Source organism: Tyto alba, unplaced genomic scaffold, assembly GCF_018691265.1.
Source record: "Tyto alba isolate M040663 unplaced genomic scaffold, T.alba_DEE_v4.0 Super-Scaffold_49, whole genome shotgun sequence".
In the NCBI taxonomy this organism is placed as follows: Eukaryota; Metazoa; Chordata; class Aves; order Strigiformes; family Tytonidae; genus Tyto; species Tyto alba.
This window is the reverse complement of record NW_024881325.1, coordinates 3,857,905-3,885,445: the sequence shown is the minus strand read 5'-3', so window position 1 is coordinate 3,885,445 and position 27,541 is coordinate 3,857,905. Positions and strand designations below refer to the sequence as shown.

General features: G+C 41.2%; 1 protein-coding gene across 1 annotated transcript in view; it reads left to right on the top strand.

Annotated features, from left to right (window-relative positions):
* The window catches only part of SUSD3 (sushi domain containing 3), a 38,291-nt gene extending 18,401 nt beyond the window's left edge, over nucleotides 1-19,890 (top strand). The window contains exons 2-5 of the mRNA XM_042807038.1: nucleotides 4,951-5,139; nucleotides 6,615-6,762; nucleotides 9,674-9,841; nucleotides 19,217-19,890. Coding sequence (XP_042662972.1) covers nucleotides 4,951-5,139; nucleotides 6,615-6,762; nucleotides 9,674-9,841; nucleotides 19,217-19,430 — 719 coding nt within the window. The 3' untranslated portion in view covers nucleotides 19,431-19,890. The remainder of the gene's footprint in view (nucleotides 1-4,950; nucleotides 5,140-6,614; nucleotides 6,763-9,673; nucleotides 9,842-19,216) is intronic.
* Nucleotides 19,891-27,541: the final 7,651 nt, after the last annotated feature.

Here is a 27,541-nt window from a genome sequence, read left to right as displayed (position 1 = left end):
CCTCCTCTTTTACGGCTGGGTTGGTTTAACATGATTAACACTACTTTCCTAAAAAGCCATGCCGTGTCTGAATTTCCCAGTGGGAGGATATGCTCCTCCTGGTACCCATTTGTTGTTGCAGCACTTCGTGCAACTAAGAGCCCAGACCTGTCAGGATTCATGGCCAACTCTGTGAGGGGGTAAAGGCATGGTTGCAAGGGGACTGATGCCAGGCCCAGGCAGTTTCATTCACACAAGATGCTTTACTACATCTGCTTTATTTCATATTTCACTTCTAGCTGCTTTTCTTTTGTTTTTTGATATTGCAAGCTCTTCCAAAAGAGCTCTTCTGTGAGCCTGCTGTGGATGTTCAACATTATGCCTGTGACTTCAGGGACACTAATTTCTAAGGCGTGCTTCTGTAGAAAAATAGACTTGCACAAATAATATCAGCATGTTTGTTTTCTGCAGGGTTTATAGAACCTAATGTTCTGTTTCTTTCTGGCATCTGGTTATTCCAGCATGTTTTAGTTGAATTAAATAGTCAACAAGAAGCAATGCAAAGGCTTGAGTTACATGTGTATGGGAATAATGAGGTGGAGTCATGGATTGCTCCCTTTCTGCATAAGGAGCGAGAGGCAATCTTGATAACATTCTTTCAGATAATTATTGCTGTGTTTTAGATCATTTTAGTATATACTTGCATGATATATTTGATTTTTAGTCTCTATGTTTCACTATGTAAGGAGCACAGGAAATGTTTAATGGGCAAGCATTTGGGCACTCTCATGAGAGAAGTTGCTCTCTCATTTCTGTTTTCTTATCAGCACAACATAAATCCGCAGGTTGCTGACAATGAAACCATATGATAGCTCTTTCTGACAAATCAATTTTGCAATACAGATAATCTTGGCTGTGTATGAGAAGAGATATTTTGGACTGTTTTGTCTTAATTCTTGCATTACTCTGTTTTTTCAATGTCTGGAAATTATGTATATGGCTATTTCTGACCTCAGAGGTTTGGGTAAATTAAGAATTTATGGTATATGCTACACTTCAGTGTCTTTACTTTGAGGACAGTTATTTGTCATATGAAATAATCTGTTTATTTGCTATAGCCAGTGCCCTTCTCCTGTCTTGTCAGACAGTAGCAGCAGATTCAGATACTTTTGAAACAATGGATATCCTCTTAGTGTGAAGCCAAACTAAGAAATGCATTTGTATAAAGCTGCTCTTGCTTTACAGGAAGCTGCAGAAGCAGCTGCAGGAACTTGAAGGTCTTTGGCTCTTTGAGCCCTGAAGGGAATCGGCCAGCTGATGACTGATGGTCATCCCGGTGCACCAGAGCTGATGTACGCTGGCATGGTACACAGAGCGGGCAAGGCAGTTTGTTAATCCTTTTCAATGAGTAAAATGAACAAGCTAGAGTCTTCACAACTTCTGTTGGACTTCAGAATAAATTACAACCAATAAATATTTCCAGCCTTTGCTTTATAGGTCTGTATCAGCAAGTGAGTTTTCTGCTTGAGCATGGAAGTAGTAGCCAGGATCTGGAAGTGTAAGCAGTGCATGAGCCTGGGAGTGGAGAACAACAGTGAGGAGTAATGGGAACTAGGCGCTGGAGACATGTATCAAGTCTAAGAATAGTGTCATGAAGCTAGTCAAAACTAAACAACACATCATGAATTTTCATGTTTATAATAAACTCCATAGAAATGGCTAATAGGCTGTTAATTCCTCAAGTGTTCCTCCTGGCTTTAGGTGCTGGCTGTCATGCATGAATCTGTGGGGTCTGTGATGCAGCTATTGCAAAAATCACGTGGGCCATAATTAGGGTTTTTATTCAATTTTAATTTCTGGATGCTAAGAGTTACTGCAAACCAAGGCCTTGAACATGGTGTTTTCTAGGTATTTAGAAAAGAAATATAAACCAAGATGTGAATACGGTCATCACAAATGTTTAGGCAGTATTTGTGTTTTAGTTCAGGAGACAATGCAGCCTCAAACACCAACCTTAGCTGAAAACAAAAATATAAATATTATATATTTCAAAAAAATAATAACATTTTTGATTGTAGTAGATGTAGTCAGATAAACATGCTTGAAGAGTATTCAAATAGTAAGTCTATGTGGAACATCTGCTTTTATAAATATGAGTATGGAAGCTTACCTAAATAATAATTTTCTGGAGATGGAAGGGTAAAATTAATCTAGCAGAAAAGTGAATGCAACAAGTAACCACAAAAACATTATAGATCATTAATAGCAAAGGATGCTAGAGTTTACAGGAGAGATTTTACAAATGAGTTATTAGAAGACTATTGCTGATGAAAATTAGGGCAAATTTTATCCAGAGATATTAAATCCAAACTTGGATGAAATTCACAGTCATACTGGCAAAAATCCATCTATACTTTTCAATAAAAGCATTTTTAAAAAGCAAAAAGTAGTGCCACATTTAATGTTTTGACTTTGGTGGGAAGTAATCATGTTGAAAAGCTCTTAGAATCTTAGAAGAAGAAGAAATGGTATTTCTACTCTTGCCAAATGAGGGTACACGAAATGCAGTTGATGAACTTTCAGCTCAGCATCTGTGTAAAGCCATGTATAGAAGCTTTCAAAAGTTTAGCTCTAGTTAGCTGTCATTAAGATGAGCCTCTGGGGTTCTTGACCCAATTACATTCACATGGGAATGACACCCTCAGGGGATGACATAATGCTGTTACAGCCCTTGTCAAAGCAAGGAAATATCCATGGTTTCAAGGGATATTGGCTGTTAGAAATCTTTGTAGTGCTCAAATGAAGAAAAATATTTGAAAATCCATGGCTAAGGAATAATGCTGACAAGGTCACTGATATTCAGAGGTTTTAATCACTCAGCATATACCATCATGGGCAAGGACAGTGCAGGAAAGGGTCAAGAGCACTTGAACCAGCTACAGCTGCACATATTACTCAGGATGGTCAAAGCTGGATTAAATGAAATATGTCCTTAAAGAAAGGTTCCAGTGCCAAATGATCTATTCTTTGGAGAACAGGGGCTGAATAATGAGTCCAGAGAAACTGGCAAGTCTCCTGAAAGCATCTAGTGAGGGCTGCTATGGTGGCTAGCAGATGTACTTTGAATCAAATTTGGCTCTGAATTACTTTTCTGCTTCTTGTGCAGCTAGAAGTGTCACTGACGTGAACTGTAGTATTTGATCCAGTATCTAAAAATAGCCTTGAAAGTGTAAAATGTAAAAAGGTAGATATTTTGCAGCTTAGGACAATGGTTTTTCATGGTAAGTCTCTGAGCGATTAAGGTAAAAAGAAAAGCCCAAACTCATAATGCTCATCTGGAATGAGGAAGATCGTGGTCCAGTGCACACATCCCATGTGTTCCAGTAATGGGATGTTGGAGAGAAGGACAAGAGATGAAACTACCCTCTAGAAAATATTTGCTCTCATTGAGGCAAATTGCTGCCATAGTAAGAGGCTGAAAGAAGCAGGAAAACAAACAGAAATAATCTGCATGGAATTAAAACAGGCATGTTTTTAAAAGCTAGTCCTCAGTACATATTTACTTAGTAGATTAGACCACTAATTGTCACTTTGTTTTTTGTTTGGTCTTTTGCTGAGATTTCTTTGTGTTTGTTTTCCAGGGGACTGGGGGTTTTAAGAGCATAAATTGAAGATAGGTGGTAAGCCTGTCTGCTGCGGTTTGATCGCAGGAGCTTAACATTAATTAATGACCGGGGGGGAGTTTTAGTATTAAAAATAAAATAGATTTGCTATCAACATGTGATTCTGTCAAGATGTTCTCAAGGACACTAATAAACCTCTACATTTCTTTTTAAGTGTGGGAAGCATATTTTCTTTTTAATTTTTTTGGTGACATCATAGTGCTTGCAACTCTGGACTTGCAACTGCAAAGCAGTTGCCTCTGAGTCTGCAGAAATAATTTGGAAATCCTGTGAAAGACAGGGAACTTGGGCTCTGATGCAGAGGCAGTTCTGGTATTTAGTAAATGTTAAAAAAATATATATATATATATATTTAAACAGTTTCCAGATTCTGTCAGTGCACATGTACGAAACCAGAAAAATTATTTCTTGTTATCTCTGAAGTATATATGGGTATTATATGTTGTCTTAATGACTGATCATTAAAATTTGTGCTTAAAATGAGTGCGAAACAATGAATGTTGTGATAATAAAACTCAGTGTATAAAGTTAGTGACTGACATTAGATGGCCTAGAGGAGAACAGCTCCATAACTCAAAGAACAGATGTATGAACAACAAAGAAAGAGAAAAGCTGAATGAACAAAAATGTAATAAAAATGAATGATATACTATAAAGCAGAGTTTATCGCTTAAAAATGGAGATAAGTTGAATGTAGTTGTGCTGTGCATGTATGTTTTTGTCCCCTCCCTGTGGCTTTTGAATCCCCTGGCTCATTTCAGCCAGGACTAACAGAGGTGTGGTGCTCTTGAAAGATAGAAAGTTTTTGTAGGATCATGAGAAGATGCTGAAATATGTGATCAGTCCATTAGATCTTGGAAAGTTTGCATGGGGATGATGTGTTATGAATAATCCCAACATGGAAAAAGTGTAAGTCTGAGTACTTAAACACAGAGAGTGCAACAAGACAGGAATCTGTAGGAGACCATGCCACACACAGAATGACCCTTTTTTTTTTTTTTTTTTTTTATGTTTAATATGTACCAGTCTAAGCAGATAATGTTGCAACACGTGTAAAACCCTCCTTTGCTCTGGGGCTCAGGGCAGTGAGCTGTTAAGTGGCACCAAAGGGGGTTTGGCCTTGGGCTGGTACTTGGCAGGGCAGTCAGAATTGCCCACCCCAAGGTTCTGTTGTTTGTTTTGACCATTAACTCGGACTCGGATTTACAATCTGATCACAATAAAATTTAAGTGGACCTTTGCTTTTGGTGCTGGCACTGCATTGTCTTGCTTTGGTTTCGTTCTGCAGGGCAGTGCAGCCGTGTCTTCCCTCCACAGCTCGGCACACTACAGATCATTCATGGCAACGGCACAGCTGTGGGGACAGTGGTAACGTTCCAGTGCTCTGCCGAGCACCAGCTGGAGGGACCGGGTGTCATCACCTGCATTTGGAAAGGGAACAGTACCCAGTGGACAGCTGGAGTGCCTTCCTGCAAGCGTAAGGTCCTTTCCAAACCATTCTCAGTCCTCTTGGGCTCCATTATGTTTATTTAGCCCCACCTATCTTGTAGAATGCTAGGATTAATTCTAGACATCTGTGCAAGGAAAAAGACAAATTCAATTTCCTTCAAAATTGCCCCCACTGACTGTAATTGTGCTCTGTATGTGTTCTGACATCATTTATTATCATGACATAGAAAAGACTCAGTCTGATTTATGCCTGATTTCATGTTGCTGACTCTGGTAGTGTTGCATACAGAATAACTGAAGCTGTACCCTTCTTTAGAAAATGTATAGATACCATCAACTAATGTGCAAGCATATTTGCACACCTTCTAATCTCCTGGATTTCTTTTCTGAAGATACTTTTGCTGTAAAAGAAACACAGGGTTTGGTTTTTTTTTTAACAATCCTAGGTTGTGGCCTGGAGGGAGCCACATGGGAAAGTTACCATATTGACAAATTGTGTTTGAATGGCAACAACATTAGACTACCTTTCACGCTGTATTCCTTCTTATTTATTATAAGGTTGTTAGCAATTTGACAGGAAGTAGGCCCAAGCAAAACATGGTACATCTGAGCTTTGTCTGTGTCTCAGACCTTGTATAATATTAGATAATAAGTAGATGGATGGCTCTTTTAGACACTTACTGCCCTCTCACAAACTCAGCTATTCTCATCTCTCATTTGAGAGATTCCATTACAGAAAAATGCAAGAAATCCTTCTCTCCAGAGGCTGCAGAAATACAATGCTTTGTGTGGAGCTCAGCTGAACCATTTCTGATGCTGATCATTGTGATGTTGGAAGAATTATATGAGTTCTGAACGCTTAGTGCTCCAAATGAGATGGTAGAGATCTATGTTACCTGTGCCACACCACATTCCCACTCCTCTTTTTGTCTGGATAATTCACTTCCAGCATCAGATGACTGTGAACACCCAGCCCTGCAGATACTGTCCCTTCTTAATCCTGCATCCTTCCCCAAACAGAGGAAGACCTGTTGTTCGTTCCCTGCCAAATAGAATGTAATTATATGGAACTGTCTCCACTCTAAAGAGCTTCTTTAAACCCATTTACCCTTGTCAGTATTTGTTTTTGCAGCTCCAGTCCTTGTTAATAATTGCTTATAGGAGTCTGCTAGCTCATCTGCATTTGATATACTGACAAAGTTGTGCTTTCTAGCTACTGCAGCACTAAAAGCATTGTGTTTAATTAATTGCAGTGGTGAAAGACTTGTGAACAATTCATTAGTAGGTTATAAACAGGAGATTTTTAAATAGTCCAATTTGAGTCTTGTGTAGCTCTAAGCTGAAGCCAAGATACTCTGGTATCTTGACACATACTAACGTGAAAGTCCTCCATGAGCTATTATTAGCAGAAGTGTGAAGCAGGTAGGTTTCAGCAATGAAAATATGAAAGATAAATTCATGGTTTGACCTTAGAAACATGCTTCTGTGTTTGCTTTGCTGCAGCCATATCAAAATATGAGACTTTTGGATTTAAGGTCGCAGTGATTGCCTCTATCGTGAGCTGTGCTGTCATTCTGCTGATGTCCATGGCTTTTTTAACTTGTTGTCTTATCAAGTGTGTGAAGAAAAGTGAAAGGAGAAGGACTCAAAGGTATGTCAAGAAAATATTTTTAAAACCAGCCTAAGACTGAACATCGTATGGAACCAATTGCTGTAATAGCAGAGCTTCAAAGGACTTGATGTTTGCAACACCGCAATTATGTTAATTACTTAAAATCCTTAACTTGTAGGTCAGGATTTAGGCATAGTAGGACTTGGAATTCAATAGCATTTAGGCACCTCATGTCTGTTAATATCAGATGACCTCAGCGGGCCTGGGCAGATCTGGATTTACCCAGGATTATACAGAAACTGAACTTACAAGCCCTTTTTGCTGTCCCAGTCGTTCCCTCCTTTAATTATTTAAGATTATTTAAGTTTTCTCTTCTTCTCTCTCTCTTTCTTTTTTTCCCTTTGCTTTCCTTGAACACTGCTGGGAAAATTAATCTACCTGTGCTGAAACCATCAAAGCCCTCAATGTCTGCAAAGCATACTTGAGGCTGACACAATGCTGTGCTGGAAGGACGCAGGATTTTGTCTTCTGTCTTGAAGTGCAAGTCAGTGGGCAGGATTACAAACAGGCATGGGAAGAAGTAAAATTTACCAATCCAGTCCCTTATAAAAACTCAGTGTGAAGGGTGGCTGTGTGGCCATATCTGGCTGTACACTAAAGCTGAGCCACTCTTGTTCATGAGAGCGTCCACCCGAAGTCACCTGCTGCAGAAGCCTTTCCTCAAGCACCTCTTTTTCATTTCCTGCTCTTTTTCCCTGCTCGTTGCACGTAGCTCGGTGGTTTGGCTGTACCCTGACCTGCTGATGCCTGCCATGAAGACAGTAAGCTGCACTTCAGGTTGATCTGAAGCCTCTTCTTGCTTCGGAAAGGTGTTTGGAGTGAGGCAGGGTAGCAGTGAAGTAGAGGGAGACTGGGGAGGACACGAATTAAGGTGTCTCTGCTCCAAGCTGTGTTTTATCTAGAGCTGTGTGGGAACCAGCTTAAGGGGGAAATTCTGTGATTTCAAAATCTGGTTGTAACCAGAATACAGATTTTCTATTTCCCTTTAAAGGATTTTGTGAGGCAAAAAAAAATGTCTTTGGTGTTGTTCGTAATACTATGTTTTCACTGATAGCATGAAATAAATTTTGAAACGAAAGGGTTGATTGGCATTTTTGGAACTTTTCTTTTTATAAGACTTTTCATATAAAAATCCTTGGGTTTCATTTATTTTAAATGAAGTTTTGTCAGAATTAGCCATTCACATGACTTTGATGACTTGATATTTTTCTCTTATGAAAGAAAAGCCCTTCACACTGGATGTTTTGACCTGGTTGTATCATCAGGACAAAAATTATTCCCTTTGCTGGAAGCTTCTCAGTTCCATGCTGCTTTCTGTCCTCCCTTCATTGCCAAGAAGCTACTCCAACCCAGACCATCCACAACTGAGCCGTGCTCCTGGGGGGAGAAACCTGGGGGCACTGTAGACACTGTGGCTTGGCCCCACTGCCAGAAAGCAACTGAGATGATGTAGAAACTGTCCACGTCATGTGAGAAAGAGTAACTCATCCCTGTATGAAACTTGCTCAACCTGCAGTCTGTGCTGCAGAGTGCCAGATGCGGTATAGCTTTTCTTTTGTTGATGTAGTTGGAAAATGTGGATTGACTTTTGGACGCACAAAGCATTAATCTGAGGAGAAGCTGCAGGCTTGGTAACTTAATACAAAATGAGAATACTTGGTAGGGGATTAGTGAAATAAGTGTCTCTTAGACCATCTCTGAAAGAAAAGGTAGTCTGTGCCTGTGGAGTAGGAATGATGTCCTCATCTTGCCTTTAGATTTGAAGTCTGCCTGCCTACATTTCTTTGGCTCTTTTAATTGGTCTAATAGAAGAAACCAAGCCTGCCTACAAACCTGTTTTGCAAGGTATCTGTGTGATGATCTTTGAACTGCCATCTTGTGTGTTATCCTTGCATTTGGAGAGAAAAAGGACAAAGGCTGCTGAAAATCCACACATAATATAGCCTTCTCACAGACCTTGTCCCATTGCATGAGCAGAGCTGCCATTTTCTTTGGTAGGAGCAGGACTGCATCTTGAGAGGACAGAAATGACATCAAAATCAGCATCACCAGCCCTCCCAGTTTAATCCTGTCCCATCAGCTAGTGTGAATGTCTGTAATTATGTGAATCTTAGACTTATTTTAAAAACAGGAAAAGAAATCGTGATTTTTTTTTTTTGCCCCAGAGTTGTAGAGAGCAGCATGAAAAGCGCCTTGAGCGTTTCGAAAAGGAAATCCCGAAGGCAACTGAATAAACCCTGCTCTTAACAAAGACAACATTACCCAGCTCCTCCATTTTTAAGTTAATTCATATTTTCAACCTGCCTGGTGATTTTTGAACCCTTAGGAATGGAAATGCTGCAGAAATTCACATAAAAATCTTCTTTTTCTGAAATAAATTATTCCATAAAATGGGGATGGTCTGTAGTCTTTTCACATACAACAAGATCTGGCCTGATGTGTGTCACTGATGAAGATTCATGAGTGACACAACATCATACCTTAAGTGACTTTCCCTATTACCTGTAGTCTCAAAATCCACAGAATCAAATTGACATAATTATTGGGGTGTTGTCCCTTTGAACTATCCACAGGTGCTCATAAGAAAATTGCTCTTTTTTTGTTGTTGTTTGTTTGCTTGTTTTTTGAGAAGTGTTGAATAATACTTAACACTATTTTACAGAATAATATTTATGCTATTTAAGAACCCCCTACCTTAAGGTATTTAAGCAGGTATTTAAGCCTCTGGAAATTTGGCTTATGCTTGAAGTTCAGCATGTGTTTAAGTGCTGTCTTCAGTAAACCTGGATTTAGATTTAAACTCTAGTGAGTCCGGGCTGTGATCAGATCAAAACTCAGATATGCAGCTGTGTATCACAGTAATGTATTTTACCCCTTGTTTTATTCACAGAGATATGCAGCTGTGGTACCAGCTCAGAACTGAAGAACTAGAGCACATGCAAGCTACTTACTTTGGTTTTAAGGGAAGAAACAATAACAATAACAATAAGAAACTCAGGAATAAATCCGTATTTGACAATGTGACTAAAATGGCATATGATAACCAAGGCTTCTACAGGTAAGGCTATTAAAATAAGAGTGGGTTGGAATAACTTTGTTGAACAAATTTTAGAAAAAGGACTCCTCAAAAATGCATTTTAAAGCGATGCCCCTTAAGAGGATGTAATGCCAGTGGATTGTTGGGGCTTGCCCTTGAACTTGCCCGTCTTGTCGGGAATTAACATTGCCAGAAGATGAGACAGAAGAGAAGCTGAGTGTGACCAACCTCCTTACAGCTTCTTTCATCTATCCCTGGTAGTGCTTGGTTAAACCTGGTCTGCAGGGGAGGTTGCACCAGATTATCTGGAGAGAGGTTTTAAACTGGCTTTCTTAAATGGATGCTAAACTGCAGCAGGAAAGGCACTGCTCTGTACTGGTTAGTGGTATCAAGGTGCCAGCTTGCCTAAGAGCCTTAGGAGAGGAGGCAGCCAGGGACACCTGGGGCTGTGGTTCGGCTCAAGATGAGCATCAAGTATTACCGTTTATCCCTTGGTGACTGTGAAAGCTCCCTTGAGAAAAATTGTTTTGTTATCAGGGTGTGCAGAGCAAACACAATGAGATCCTTATCCACAAGGCAGTGTGAATGCCCACAGCGTGGGAACTCTGACCCTCAGTTAGTCCAAAGAAATGTCCATGCTGAAATAAATTGCATCATATGCTGTGGGTGGTGGGCACAGGTATTTTTTGTCAGTTCAAAATCACATCTGAAAGTGTCCAGATATGTTACGGCTGGCTGTGTTGTTGCCATCAAAAGAAAAACAGCAAAATGAATACATGTTGCATTCTAATGCTGTTTTGCTGTTACCATTCCTGTAAACAGACGTCATTGTGTCTTTTATATCTTTTGGGTTCTGCTTCGTCATCATATATGATAATATATATCACAGCCCCAGTTTGCTTTTAATTCACTACTCACTTGCACAGCTTTTATGTACAGCAGTATCGGTGATTTGCAGTGGTTACCTGCAGAAAACAATTTTATGCAGATTATAAATCTACTTCCATGTCACAGTGCAGCTGGAAATTATATTCAAATGGAGCACTTGAACAAAAGTCTGATGGCTGCTTAATCAATTCCTAGCTTTGGGTGATTTCAGAAAGATGTATAAACCTAATTAAATTCTGATTATAACCTAAACTGTTTTTAGAAGACTCAGGATGCAATTTTTATTTTTTGGGCAATTTCAATCTGCTACGATGCTAACGTTTTGTGTAAGTATAATCTGCCTTTAAAATATCATGGATAAACTTACAAAGGTCTGCAAAGAGTGGTTAGTGCTCTGCTGGAGTCTTGGGCTTCTTCTGGGTTCTTACCTGCACCATTCCACGGAGCGGAAACTGCTATATTATGTTTACCAAACTCGACACCTTTTCTTAACTCGAAGTAGCAGGGTATATACAATTCCTCTGGATAAGCAGCTTCTCTGAGGTCAGAAAACAACAAGTTTATTATTTCTTTAGAAAACTGGAGAATTTATAAACTTCAGTGGGGAATTGCAGAGGGCAGGAGGAGGAAAGCCTCTGAGCTCATTTTTTTTTTTTTCCTATGTAGAACAATACACATGCCATGTTAAATACTGGTGTACATGCCCACCTCCTGATGCATGAGGTCCACTATTAATCAAGGTCTACTGTATTTCCACCACGCAGAGATAATGTGATCCTGGCTAATCACTAGCTAGAGCAAAAATCAGCTAGGAGAGCAGTCTGTGCACCCCAGAGTCAAAAATCTGGCTGTTTCACACGTGGAGAACGGGCACTGCTTCTAATCAGAGATTGAAATGGCATTGAAGCTATTGCAGACTCTGAATAAAACTGTCTTGGAATTGCTCTAGGAACAGGTGTGACCATTAATTTGTACCTTTCTTCACTCAGAAAAGATCTATTTAATCAAAGTTAGTAAAAGATGTTAATTTCTAATGTTTAATTCCATTAAACGTATTTCATCCCAGCTCTTGAAAACAACAAATGATCTGTCAGCTTTGTGCTTCACTTGTAAGACTTATTTTATATGTGTAGCGAATTAGGCTGTTTCATCATCCTGTGCACATCCAGTTTACAGGGAACAGCAGGGCAGTGTAGGCAAATCCCTGGGGAGGTACAAACATGAAGCTGGCTTATGCTGGGAACACCAGTGTGAAAGGACATGTTCACTACCTGGGTTATGTCTGCAGAACCTTTCTCCATTTAACATGAAGTGAACATGTTGGCAGCCTATACTTGCGGGAAATCTCTAACCATGTGGGTGTTGCTACAGTGGTGAAGCTGTTATAGCATTGATTGTCCAAGGAAATAAAGGCAGGCAGGCATCATGGTTGGAAAAAAAGCAGCAGAACTGAGGGCAAGCAAGCCCAAAGGAAAGAGTCTATATATTGCTGCATACATGTTAACCAAAGTGTGTGTCCACGGTCACAAACAAGCCAAAATATAATTTAACCAAGGCTCCTCAAGGAAGGTTCAGACTTGATATTAGGAAGCATTTATTTACCAAGAGAACAGGCTTCCTGGAGAGGTAGTCAATGCCCCAAATCTGCCAGTGTTTAAGAGGCATTTGGACAAAGCCCTTAATAATTTAAGTTTTAGTCAGCCCTGAAGTGGTCAGGCAGTTGGACTAGATGGTTGTAGGTCCCTTACAACTAAAATATTCTATTCTAGTCTATTCTATTCTAGCCTAGCCTAGTCTAGTCTAGTCTAGTCTATTCTGTTCTGTTCTTGTGTTAATGTTTCAGACATTTGGAGGAATTAATGCATTGCAATGCTAGACATCTGAGCAAATCAGAAATCCTACTTTGTTTTTCTAATAAGGAAGTGTCCTAAGAAGCACAGGAGGCTCATCATTTTCTCCCTGCCTTTTTCAGGGCTGTGGTATGTGTTGTTCTCTGTGATACAGCCATGGGAACTGGCTCTGCAACCCACTTAGAAGGGGAAGGCTGAGAGATGAGTGTTGCCCATCTGAGAAAGGAGTGGGTGGAGGCTTGGCAATTTAAGTAGTTTTTACGATAGCATTTCCTTTTCTTAAAGAAAACTGTTCTCCTGCTTCTTCATGTAACATATGAAGTATCTGGAAGAGTGAGAACTCCTCCACCCTTGAAGAAGACCCTCTTGAATATATCTTAGCCTATTTTTCACTTGAAAAGGATGTAGGTCATGCTGCTTTTCAGACTTAATTGAAATAGATTTAGAGATTAACTAGAAATTAACATTTTGGTTCGCCACTTTAAGGATCAAAAATACTGTAAGAACAAATAAAATAAAAAGCCATTTTTTTCAGGTAAGCCAATATAAAATAAAACAAAAAGCCAATTCTTTCAGACAGATAAGGTATATTTTATGGTTTACAGAGTAATTTAGGATTAAAAAACTATCATCTGTTAAAGCAGTGCCTTAGTGTGCCGATGAGATAATTTTGGCTGTAACAAGGTGACATAATGTGGATACAGAATGCCGATGTATAGAAGTTATAAATAATGTAGAAGCCCAGCTGTTGGACAGTAGAGGCTCAAGTGTGCTGTTTTGGACTTGTCTGCCACAAAATGAGATCTTTTTCCTCTCATGTTTGAAGCATGGAACAAATGTGATGAATATAAAGTTTTGCAGGGAAAGATTGAATTTTAGTGACAGTTGCTCCAATTATAATGAGTCTCATTCTGGCTTCTTAGCTGCTTGAACAAATTGCCTTGAAATGCTGAGAAACATGTCTACAAATACCTGGGATTGTTAACTACAGAATGCACTCACTGTTGATGCCACCTCTTTCATTTGGATGTAATACGGAATCCTAATGAGGATAAAAAAAATCAATTTTCAGCAGGAAGTCTTATATGCAGCAGCTGCAAGCATTTACAGCGTATTTGTTCTTTTATAATATATGAAGAGCTAGCTAATGTTGAGCAGGGAAAGACAAGTTACAAGGCATGGGGCCACTGTGAGGGACATGTTTTCCCCAGTATTGCTTCCCAGAAGTTTAGAGCATAGAGCAGAGATAGCAGGTTGCTGCATGATGCAGAGGTTTGAGACAGATTAGCTGAAGCAAAGGGTCTGCCACCTATGTGAGGGAGATTAGCTGTAGTTCTGGGCCATGTAGTTAGAGGAGAACAATGTGCATGAACCTCCAAATCAGCCCCCCTGGGAGGATTGCTAGGCAGAGACAGGGCTTGTCAACACGGAGATATACTGGGAACAGCTCTCACAGCCTGACCACAGTATGTGTCGGGAGAAAAACCTAAATTCAGTAAAATATATTCTGCTCTCTTTAACATTTGAAGATTTAAAAGTCCTCCCAATTCTGCATGAGAATGAAACCCGGACTGTTGGTGTCATTCATACAAAGTGAGAGAACTTCCCTAAAGCAACAGAGAACACCACATCTGCTTGGGGTTAGACAGGCACTGTGGGTCTCCCAGGGAAGAGCCCTGAGCACCAGGGACATTTGGTTTTGCAGAGCAACTTGCATTTGAAACACCATGCTGGGTTTAAGATGTCTTTTGAAATCGGCATGTTCCTGAGCAGGATATGTTATTTTTGAGTCAGTTGTTTTCTGATGAAGAGTAATAGGACTCTGCAGTAATCCTTCTCTGGAATACTTGCTTGGAATACTTACACCACCCAAGATGAAGAGTCCTCTTCCATCCCCAGCAAACAGCCATGTGGGAGAGCTTGGACTTAGTCAGCTGCCTAGTCAGGCAGGTTATCTTCTGCTCTGACAGGCACAGGGTAAAATATCAGTAAAGAGAAGCTTAATGACAGCTGTCCTTCCTCTGTGACAGCTACTGGTAATATTTGAGAGATGGAGGTGAATGTCAGTAAGAGATGACCTTAAAGCAACTGGCGTGGAGAAGAGTGGGCACAGCCTAATGAGGGCACGGGGGGGTGCTCACCCACTGCCATGGGCCAGCTGTAGCTGTTCCCCAAGGGAATGGTTGGTACAGGTCACCTGAGGCAAGTTTGGCTTTGGGATCCCATGCCTGGAGTAAGGCGGAGAAACTCCAGCAGCTTGCTTGTGACTCCCAAACTGAAATAGCAGCCTCCTCTTCTCCATTAAGTAGTCCTAGCCATGCCTCTAGGAGAAATAATAAAAATATGCACAATCTAGCGTAACCATTGTGAGAACATACAGCAAACCCTTTTTGGCATGTGAAGACATTAACGAACTGAGCACTTCACTTTTCGAGCCACAGTATATTTATACATCAGCGTGCACAGAAAGATAGTGTCCCAGGAGAAATACAGATAGCTAGTAATAAGAAAAAGCTGAGAGAGCTCTTTTCAGTTTGCATCAGCTTCCTGTTTGTGGTAAGAAATAGCCACACCTAGGGAAGCCTCTATTTTCTTTGCTTTTTCAGCATAACAGTCCTGTAACCTGTCTTGGAATAGGTGCTCCCTTGACTCAGGGATGTGCTGTTGTTTTGCAAGGGACAACTGATGCTCCAGTGTTTTCCACACTCAGGGAGAGCTGAATTTAGCTGTACACTAACTCCCTTTCCTCCTCTGTCAGCTAAGATGACAATCAGAAAGAAACTAGTCCAGGTCAAAAATATATCTAAAAAGCAGAAAAGAAATTTGGTGGGTTTTTTTCCTGGCATTTGGAAGAAGTTGTGCATTCCACATTTGGACGGTTTTGAGGTGAATTATTTTACACAGCTCTAGGCCAAGTTATAAAACATTCTCTATGAAGTAGCTGATCTGACTGCAGGAGTGAGTCAAATGGAAAAGCCCATGTCTCAGTAGGTTTAAAGTTCTCCTTTCATATACCCACTACAGCTGGGAGCATATTATCAGGAAGAAAAAATCTCATCTGCCGAGAAACAGGCTAGTATATGCTCTCACAGAAGATATTTTTAGTACCTGAAATTTTTGTACCAGTGTATCTGGCAAAAAGCAAATAAGGACGATCCAACAACAAGATGCCCACATGAAAAGGTTTTGCAAAAAAAACAAAGCCAGCATGCTCTTAAGAAAGGCAACTCGGCATTTTCAGTCAGTCCAAGAAGTGATATGCAAGGTTGGCGAAATTAGCTCATGGCTTTGGCCTCCACAGTAAAATGAAATGTGTTTTCTTTTTCTCTTTGATTTAGTGGCTATAATGGTTGAAGTTTTCCACTACCTTGTGTAAGAGGCTGCAAGGAAGGCGCAGATCAGAAATTCAGGTTGCTCTAAAAAATGTTCCTGTCTGCCCAGGCTTGCTGAGGAGCATGGCTGTAAGCCAAAGGACCTTCTAGAAATATGGGCAGGATGAGATGGGACTCTTGTCCGCATTCCTACCTAGACCTCTGCCCTCTTGAGGGCACTTTCCCAGCTGATTTTCCCTTCTGAACACCCAAGTAGGAGAGATTAAAAAGCTGAAGGACCTGAAGGAAGAAGGGTAGTGTGGTGTAGATTTACCGCAGTGAAAGGGGACAACACTTGAAAAAATACCAATGTGGAGGGACAGACTTCTGCAAATCTTGTTGGAAAACAGTGTGTGCACAGCTGCTATTATTGTCTTCATAACACTTCCATGATTACCCCAGGGTCTTGCACAGTCACCAGACATACAGCAACAAAAAAAATCCCCTCCTGTCCTCCAGTATAAAAATATCTTTTCAGAGCCAGTGCCAGCACCAGGCAGCAATGTGGCAGCCCCACTGCTCTGAGTTTTCGTGCTTCTTAACTGTCCTGTTAACAGCAGTTTCCCCTCTAGCTGGGAAGAGCTCTCAAGTCACACAAAACAAAATTCTTGTGAATCCTTTAAAACCCATTGACAAATGCTGTAGTGGCTGTTCTTCTTCCCAGATGGGAGCTCGGACTGTAAAATGAAAGACTGCCCTTCTCAAATGTATTGTGAATCTAGCTAGACTGTTCAGCACCTAGCATCATTGAGTGGGTTTGCATTTCCAGGTAAGAGTACAGGGGGGTCTTCTAATCTTCTTACTGTGATGTTTTGAAGTATCACATCTGGAAACTGGAGTTAAGGAAAGTTGACGCACTTGAAAAAAAGTCACACTTATTTGGGATGAAGTACAGAGCTCACAAGGATGAGAGTGCAGTCTGAAGGCCACATCTGACAGATAGCCATGCATGCAGAGGAGAGCCCGCTGCGTGCACATTTATCTGTCCTTTGTCAGCACTGCAGCCCTCTTAGTAACTCTTCTCAGCCTCTGCTTAGGTGGAGCTCTACTGACTTCCCTGTCCCTCTGATGTCCACAGGGTTTGATGTACTGCAGTGAATGGAGGGTGCCTACTGTCTGCTCATCCTAGACTTACTTCAGTCAATGGAAGTTTAATAGTTCCCCAAATGGGAGGAAGAAGTTGCTTAGCCAGTTGTCCAAGTACAGTTTTAGCCAGTTTGGCTTTCTGAGTTGGTGTTGGACTGTGGGTAATAGCAGAGCTTCACAATGCAGAGCTTTATAGGAGAAAATGTCAGAATGGAATGAATTCTGCCCAGGTGAACTATATTTATTGCAAAATAACCAGAATAGCTAGATTTGAACTATACGCCTGGCAGGGCTATTTGCAAAGGCTGTGGCTACCCCATGCAAAACTTTAGCCCAGTTCTTTTCCCTGTACATGCTCTTTTGATTCATTCTGTAACACTGACTACCACCTCAAGAAGATGGAATTGAATTCCTCATGCTATTAAAAAAAAAAAAAAAAAAAAAAAAGCACAAAAGAGCACAATAGCAAGTATCTCAGAAGATTTTTATTTCATCAGTGAGATCTGCAGCATTACTCCATGTAGCTTCTGTTCCCTGACGGCAAGCCACAGGGGTACTCAAATAGGTGTTTTGGTGTCCAGCACAAAGATACTTGAGGACTTGTTGATGCACCAAAATTAAAAGGCAGTTAAAACAGTACAGGTCCGTAAAAAGTGGGTAAAATTACCATGCTGTTTTTTTGAGAAGTAGATGAGTTTGTTGTCCAAATTAGAGGTGCATAAATTCTGCTTATCTGGACTCCTCCTTGATGAGTATATTCTGACTACACTGATACAGTGCCTTCTCACATCAAAGGCCGAAGTACTTTAAGATGCCCTTACCCTACCTGACTGTAAGTCATGCCCCAAATAGTTTTGTAATATAGCTTTCCAGTGAAGAGCAATATTTACTCTCCTTTACAGGAAAGATGTATCTGCAGTATCTCTGTACCAGAACAGCAAGAACTCAGTCATCTGGTTTTATTTTCTGTTATTCTCCTGTGGTTCCTATATGTATGCATGTTTTGTGTATGAGCATTTCTGCTGGCTTTCTGCAACTGATAACTGCAGAATGCAGCTTCTGTTTCCTGACCAGCTTTTCATGTACAAAAGGGTAAGACCATGTTGTCCTGGATGTGGGTGTGCAGGCTGCTGCTATCAGGGGCCAGCACCCACAGCTTCAGAGGAAGCTAGAGGAGCAACGTGAGCTAGCTCCCCTGCAGTGAATGTGGAGCACGCAACCTCAGCAACTGCCCTGTGTGTAAGCAGCTGCCATGGAGTAACTGATGTTTTACAGAAGCCCACACACTCAGACTACAGTAATTTGCCACAAACCCAAAAGGGCTGTGTTTTACCTGCTTCTGGTTCACAGATCTGTGTGTTTAAATCCTGTTGCATCCATCCCGCCTCTTGCAGCAGAGTTCAAGAACAAGCTGATCCCACCTACCCATTTTCCTGACCGAGTTGTGTGTAGTTTACTGAGCATCTGTTCAGCAGCTCCACCATCTCTGTCTGCCACTGCTGCTGCTCTGCTGACACCATCCAGTGCCGGGTTATTTGCTGTCTGGGTCAGTAGCCTGTGCTCCTGTGCTGAGTTACCCCATAGCTGAGCAAACGCTCCTTTGCTGGTGTGGAGAGGTGGGGTGCAGGATGGATCAGTGCTGCATTCACACACAGCTGGCAAATACAGAGTCCCAGCCTGGGTCCCTCCTGGGCGCCTGGCTCCTGGTAGCCAGGTTGGGCAGTCAAAGGCTAGCACAAGCCACGACGCGACTGGGCTGCATCACCATCACTGGCAGCTCTGCAAATAACACCTCCAATCCCACTGAGCACAACTGGCTCTTGTGCTCCCAACAGCGCTCCGCTAACCAAGCAAGGACTTTCCTTCTGCATCAGTCTCAGCATTCAAATATTCTTAGTAATATTCTTCAGATAGCGTAGCATTAGATTGAAGCTGGGGACTCATTTGATGGAAAGCGAGCAAGTAACATCTGCCCCAACCCCGAATAAAACCAACCTCACAAGTCTTTCCATCAGTTTTGACAGAGACACCGTTATTTGCCCCACTGCTGCCAAGGGGTTTAATGCTAGGAGAAGTGAGTCCGTATGTTACAGCACAAGCTGTTTGCAAAGTGCCTGATGTGCAAATAAAATGCATTAGAAAGTTCTGTACCCTTACCAGAGCAAATGAAACAGAAATAACTTTTTCCTTCATGCTTACAGGTTCCAGGAAGAGTGGACTCGTGACATCATAGCTCCTGAGTGCTGCAAAGACAACAATCATTTGCCTGAGTTAACCAAGAGCAGTAGTGCACCTGTGAAACAAGTTGTACCAGGACACAACACTGCGGTACAGGCAGTGAATTCAATGCATGTCGTTGAAGTCTATGGACATAAGGATAGTTATAACAAACCGAGCTATCAGATACCTGGATAGCTGGTGTCTGAAATGCAATTGCTTTTCTGGACCAAAATGAAATTTGGATAGAAATATGTGCCTTAAAGACAGAATCGAAAGTTAATTATTCATATGAATTTGAAAGTTTTCTATATTACAAGATGGTTATTTAACAGAAATGCTTCAAGGTCTGATACAAATAAAAAAAAAATAATATCGAGGCTGGTAGTCCTTAGCCATTCTCTATGGTGTGCTATGTATTGTGACCATGACAAAAGCATAATATCATTCTTCTGTGCATCTAGAGAGAAATGGTAGGCAGTTTGTATATTTGCCCTATACAAAGTCACTGATGATAATTACATATTCATAAGATTGCAACCTTCTTTTAACAAGTGGTTTTTGTAAGCATTTCAGAATGACAAATCCCCCATATTTTTACACAATAGTATGATAGAACCGCAATAAAATTGTAATTAAAAGCCCCTGTTGTTTTGTATCAGGAAGGCCTTCTTGTTTAATTCATCTGCTCTGCGTTTAGAGACCGTGTGAGACTGGGTGCACTGGAGGCACATTCTCAGACCCATCAGCCTGTTGAAGAGGGGAGAGCGGATGGAGGGATGTGCTGCCTTCCCACGGCACACTGCCCTGTGAGGGAGCAAACCACTCAGCACCTGTCGCTGGTGTACGGGTCCCAGTGCGAGAGAGCAGCTGGTGTGCAGGTTCATGGGTGGGGAAGGCGGTGCAGCCCTCCTGGAGCAATGTGTCTCAGGTGATTGTGGCAGCATCCCTGTGAGAGCATGCTAAACAAAGGGGTGATGCAGTTTTTTGGAAACGTGCCTTCTTTTCCTATTATTAATCTGTTCACGGTGCGAGGAAACAAGGTATATTTTTTTATTGTTTTGTCCATTTTAAATAGTTGAGTAACCAATATGTCTCTTAATCTGCTGTTTATATGCACACAGAAGTATATCTTATAGTCACAGTATGGTTATTTTTGTTCAAGTTTAAGCCTTATTCTCCTGTCATCAGCTGTCTAATGGGTATCGTCACATTTCTGTCATGATGGAAATATGATCTTGTAGCAAGCTCCAGTAATCGTTTTATTGTATATCTCGCTTGTTATGAATCAGGTATTCTCTTAAGGCCTTCAGTTCTGAAGTTTCAGTTTTGAAATTCAAATTATTGTAGCTTGCCGGCAGGCCTAGAAATGCCCTGTTCTGTCCTGGTCATACTCAGCATAGATCAAAACCACATGCTTGAACTTCAGCTATGTGGAAGTTGCAGCAAAGGAGCTTTTTTTCTGTTTCCAATAAGCTCCGTTCTTCTATACATACAGCAGGCTGCACCCCTGCAATGCACTTCTTAATATGTGCTGCAAGAAGGAGAATGGATATATCTCTCAACACTCATTCCAATTAAGTTCTCCGTTCATTAAATTAATACTAGCCAGTGTTTATCAGGACATATTCGTGCTCTGAACCATTTTGCCTGCAATTTTTCAGTACCCTGCCAGACCCAGCCAGCTCCTGTATCCAGGTGCGCTCTTGCATCCCACGTGCAGCCTTTGCTTCTGGCCGTGTGCATGGCTGGGGCCGGCTCTGCTGCCTGTCCTGTCGGCTGCAGGCACCACCAATCTGGCTGCAGCTGTGCCAGGCAGCTTGCAGGAGCACTGTCAATGGTTGGGAGGATGACAAGAGGTCAGAAAGATTTTGAGAAGATGCGTTAGAAACTCTATGTGTGAGGCAGTCCCTAAGAGAGGCCAGCTGGAGGCCCTAGCAGGGGGCTTTCAAGTGGAAAATGAGATGCTAGGATGTGAAATCTCAGCACAAAGCTATGCACACAGCTGTCACAGCGGCAGCTCTGCCTCACTGCTGGTGTGGGGCTCTCTGGCAGGACATCTAGGAGTGGCTGGGCTCCATCTGCCAGAGGAAAGTACTTCCAGGTCCCATTTGAGAGCGGAGGCTTGAATAGCATCAGTGGTGAAAGTCCGCAGGTGGATGAATATAAAAACAAAATGTGTGAAAGAAGCACAGAGAGGAACAAAGGCTGGAAAAAACAGCCAAACATTTGAAGCGCTCCTCCTATACATGTGGCTGATACATTAGAATTAAACACAAAGAAGTTAAAGACTTTCCACTTAATAAAAGGTACAACCTCAAAAGAATTACTAATGCTTGTGGGACAAATGATAGGACTAGGATCTCAGCATGGTAAATGATAGCTTGTTCCAGGTAGGGCACATGAGAAGAAAGGTCTATACATTCTCTGAAGTTCAGAATGAGGTGAAACACTCATTACATAATGCCTGTGGCTGGAGAGCAATGGGTGAAGGTGGCACATGGGCTGCTGGTCATTCAGCACTGACTCTGCAGTTAGGAGAAGGAGCTGGCAGAAGTTTACTTGGAGAAATAACAGAACTGTCTTTGATCTTAGGTGACTTTATTTGTCTAATTCTCTGCTGGTAAAGTGTACAACCATCAGGAGTTCGAACATACGTCTTGGTTATTGCTTTATTTCTGAAGGTGGGGTGGCAGTTCCTTCTAACTATAGCAGGGAAAAACTTGTTAAAAATCAAGTGACACTTGAGTGAATGTGAAAATAAATGACATCACGTTTTTAAGAAAAGGAGGAAGACCATCAGAATAAGGAATATTGACTTCAAAAAGGTAAACTTTGACATACTGAAATAACAAGTAACAAAGGATCTATGCAGAAACAATCTGATAGATGATGTGCAGGAGAGCTGGCAGTCACTAGCGGAGACTTTTTAAAGGCATGCCAGACAAACCCAGTGCAGAAGACAGCAAAAATCTGATACAGCTGCCTCGGGAACTCTGAGGACATGAAAATCAGAGTGGAAAAACTCAAAAACTGGAAATGTGACAGATGACTGAGGAGCAGCACAAAAAACAGTGAGTAGAGCTGTTCAGAAAAGTAAGAGGTAATGTGAGTTACAGCAAGCAAGGGAAGTGAAAGAAGAGAAAAAATACGGTAGAAGAAACAGAGTAGAATGTCAGGTAAGGTATTTCTAGGGAAAAGCAAAAGTGGACCCAGAGATGACAACCCCCTAATGTCTACTTTAGATCAGGCATCACTGAAAAGTTCACTGGCTAATGTAATGAATTTTCACACGGGACTAGGTTTGCAGACAAGAATAAAGCAAGAAATAGATCTCAAATATTAAGATAAATTTGGTTCCATGATATAATTCATCCTAAAGCACTAAGGAATTAGCTGACCAATACATGAACCATCATTGATACAGCTTCAGGAAACTGTGAAGGGATGAGGGAGGTCTCACAAGATGGGAAAGGGCAAATCTAACTTTAATAAGGTGAGAGCAGAGAACGTCAAGAAGTACCAGAATGAAGGTGCATCTCTAATACCCAGAAAGAGTGTAGGACAGATGATTAAATGATCAATTTACAAAGAAGGCATGTCTCAGGGTAGGATGGGAGGGAACTGTTCTGTTCTACTAATAATATCATGCCTGATTTTTTAAAAGCAGATAAGGTACACATGTGAAGGGTGGCCTAGTTATGCTTGATCTTGACTCTCTGCAGCTCTTTTGAATTTTCTTTCATTTCCACATCTCTGCGATTATGTTAATTAGATTTCATGATTTAGCTCCCTGGCGTTTTTAAGATGTGATAATATGATTGCAAGTCACTGAGTGAAATAAATTCACTTTTTGGGATGTCCGAGTCACCAGAAGGCAAAGGGAGCCCAGTTACCCTGTTCTACAGGCAAGGCCAGTCTGTGTAATGTTTGATGGGGGAAAATAAAACCTTGAGATGACAAGGACATCAGTAGCCATGGGAAGCAACAAAGAAGGTGGGTAAATTTACTGTCTCTGTGCCAGAGCACTGGATTACTATCATTTATTTAGGTGTCTAATACAAGAGGCAGCAAAGTTGCAACAAGATAAGGAAACAATACCCATACTGTTTTTATAAGATTTGTGGCTTGGTTTCCTCTGGGACTGTGCTTAGTTTATGATGACTGCACCCCCTGGAGTTAGCTTTATTGCTCATGTAAACATTATTTATTGTCAGAAGGAAAATAAGTGCTGTGCAGGAAGAAGATGAAAGCAGCTGAGAATCCAAAATAGACATTTTAAAACTTGTATTTATTAAGTTAACCCTTAAATATTTGCCAGCCAGTGGTTTCAAATGGATTCAGGCTCCCATTTCTGCTACAGAAAGCTTGCATTTCCTTGTGTATTTTATGGAACTGATGTCTTGCACTTAAAGAACAAGTTAAAATGCTACAGACTACATAAACAAGCACTAAACAGCCCCCTCCATGCATGGATGCTTATCATTTAGTTGATGTATATTACAATATGACAGGATAATTCTTCACAGTTTTAAAAACTGGTAACAATATTTATGAGAGCAATTGCTTGTTTGCATTCCCTCACCCTGTATTTTAAAGCTGTTTTCCTAGAGCAGGCAACTCTGCTGAGGCTGTTGCACTGGTCTGTTGTTAAGTTTTGACTGCTTGCAGAAAACCAAGATCTTATATTAAATACTAAACTGGGAATGTTTTTTAAGGCATCTGACATACTATTTGCTATAGCAGGGCATCTGTTTTTTACTTCCTTTTAAATGAAAATTCATTCTTTGAAACAAAGGAAAGAATGCATTTGCCATGCTGGAAACCTGGAGTCCCTGAGCCTGGGAAGTGCCGGGTGCTCTGCCCGGGAATGCACTGAACCCCATACCTGCAGCAGTGAGTCCTTACAGAAGTATCTCCTGTGAGGAACACCCACTTATATTTGTAGGATATCACAGAGTATAGTGCTGCCTGATCCTGTGATTTTTGTCACAAGTCTCATGATATTTCTTACTTTCTTAAGCCACAAATGGTAGGGTTGAATGAATATGTGAAAATCACAGCTTCTATTTAAAAATAAATGTGTCTCACACTTATATTTGAAGGGAGAAGTTTCAGTCCTGAAGTGTCAAACAACAGAAAATACACAAAAGTCTCTTAAGTTTCTTTCATGGTAACGACATGATTTGGGGAGGCCTGACTCATGATTCAGGAATATTTGAAGCTGTCAAATGTATGTTTGACCTTGACACATCTTCTGTGATTGAAAGAAAGAGAAGTACTACATTTTGATCTGAACGGAACAATGAAGTTTGAGATGGACACCAGAGTATCTGCCCTAGAGTTAACATTGCTTTCCTGGAGCCTTCCACATGGATTTTTGGCCATGCAGGCTTTCTCCTGGACACCTTCCCCTTGGGTTTTATCCTGGAAGTCTCCAAAGATGCTAGTTACCTCAGCGTGCTCTGCTGCTGTCAGTCTAACTTTTGGTTACATGCTAGCGTAATTCAAGGTTTCCATGTGAAGCCTATGACCCAGAAAAGAGGCAGGACTGCAAGTGTTGGAATGTGACAACCTGCAGGAGGAGCTGGTCTGAAATGTCATGGCATGGGCAAGCAGGAGCCCTCTGGGTACACCAGACAGCAGCTGTAAGAACTGGATGTAAATGACTGATTGTTTGGGGTGGAGAGGAGGCGGAGGTCTCTAACAATTTTGTATCCCAGTCATCAGTGATGATTTGGAAACAGAGTAACTAAATGAAGCTGCTATAACTTGTTGTCAGATTTAAATAGCCTTTGAAACTTTTTTTTTTTTTCTTGACAATGTCACACAGCACAACTTTTTTAATAAATTTAATTAAATGGTAGATGTAATTGAATCTTCTGTTTGGAAGGACCAAGAAGATTTGCAAAACATGCCCGGTTTTGAGATGACCTACAGGTACAGCCTTTCATAATGTTGATAGCTCAGCAAGAAGCTGTTAAACTGTGATACATAATTTATTTTCTTTAGGGATTTCTTAACTGTTCTTTGGAAGTTTCAGGGAAGATCCACCTAAATGCTACCTAATGACATCTGATGTGGTTTACAAGTTATCTGCAGAATGTACACTGTATTTAAGTACTGTAGTGCAGTAGTTCTTGTGCCCAGAAAAAAGGGCTCTTTCCTCTTCACCCAAGGAAAGAATAGAAAGCAACGTCACAATGAACACCTTGCAGGTGGAGGACCTCCAGCCAGAGCTGGGGCTTGCATGCTCCTCTGGCTTGCTTCAGAAAGGTGCCTATACTTGACTGCATCTATAGGACTGTTTCATCTTCAGCACATTTTGTAACTGTTGATTTTTTATTTGGGAATAGGGTAGGGTAACTCATAGATAAGCAAAAGTCCAGAAAAGCTAGTGGTGTATGTTTAAAATATCCTTGGGACTTGTTCCACCTCATCTTGTGTTCGTTTCCCCCGACGATACAGCTCAACAAGTCAGACCACAGGCAAGATCCAGATAACATCCCCCAACAGGGGTAAAGCAAGGCTCCTCTATGACATTTTAATAAACTCTTGCTATGTGCTAGAGCAGTACCTTTCAGCTTTAGGTTGGTATTTTGAGTTACACTTCATAACACATGACTATGTAAAATCTGATCAAATCCTGTCCCCCTAAAAGTGATTCAAGGAACCTCGTTTTCTTCTTCCTTCAGTAAGAGGAGCAGATGATCTTTTCGACTTATTTTATAAGGACTGTTATGAAGAGAGATATAATTGACGGACCCACTGTTGAAAGGCTCTTCTACAATTATTCCACAACCAGTAGCCATTTCTACTGTCACTGCGCCCAGAACATACCAGCTGGTGGGAGAACTGGGTAGGCCCCAGCTCCCTCCACATCAAGATGTTTCAAAAGCCAGTCTCCATTCCTGGTAGCTAACGCTAATGCAATGATGGAAACCTGAAACTCCTCTGGCACAGCACCAAGTGAGGCAGTGAAAGTTTATCTGGTGTAAAGCAGGGCAGAAGCAGCTTGTTCCCTGGATCCCTGACGCTGTACTTAAGCATGTGTGTGTTCAGACTGCTCATGTGTTTCAAGGTCAAGGTTATGTGGAAATCCTCACACTAGTGTTTCCCATAGGAGGTATGTTGCATCTATGAGCTGGAGTCTGCAGTGGCTTCTAATCCATTCCCAGATGCTGGCCTTTAATTCATAAAATGCCTGCACCCCATCCTTTCTGTCTTTCCTGGCCTGCGATGGCCAGGTGAGGCACTCAGCTGGCAGGGTGATAACTTCCATGTGAGGGCAAAGTGAGACAAAGTGGCTTTGTTGTCTTCCTGGAGCTCTGCTGAATGTCAGTTTGCCAAATCTGTCAGTTGTTTGTTTATACACCTGTTTTAAGGGGAGGATGCTCAAATGGCTTTATGTGCTTCCTGCCTTCAAAGTATTTTAATGTTTTCGGTTTCTTAGAAAAAAAGAAAATAACATTAGTTGAGTATTTTTTCTGGTATATAATTCGATTTGAACTTTATAAGGGATCAGATATTGAGCTAAGTGTGGCTTTGAACATGTATGTGAAACTGGCTGTTCATTATCCCATGTACAACCTAACAGCCAACACAGTAACTTCTGTAATATTTATCAAGTTGATTTATTATCAGAATACAAGGTCTTATTCTACATGCTGGTTTTTCCATTGTGCCAGGAAAAATAAGTACTTGATTTTCCCATTATCTGCATCATCTTCTTGTTTTACTAACACCGTCAAAATTTCCAAGGATATGGTGTCATACAGTAGAATCAAGGTGCATGTAACTCACTCATGAAATGAATACAAGAAGTTAAAACTGACCAGGGATTTACAGCCCAGTGAATGCTCCAGCCTATGCTTTCACCCAAGTCCATTCTGTTCACATCTAATAGTTCAGCTTAACTGGTTGGGAATAAAGACCTAAGAACTTGCGGCACAGCTTCTGCCCTTGTGTTTGGAGTCAAAGTATTGTTTTTCTACATCTCCTTCCAACCAGTGAAGAAATAAAAGGTGATTATACCAATAATAATAGTATGACTATATAAATAAGACTGGAAAATTACCCATTCTATATGCAAAGCAATCCTAGCACACACACACAAAAAAATAAAATAAATAAAATCCCATAACTTTGAGTAAACAAACATCTCGGGTTTTAGAGCTCATTACACGTCCCTTAAAATGAACAGCAAACTGCAGCTGGCTGGCAGGGCCGACGGAGCAGCCCCGCATGCACAGTGCCGGGGCTGTGCTCCCGGCAGCATGACCTGCACCCTCCCGGGAAGCCTCTGCTGG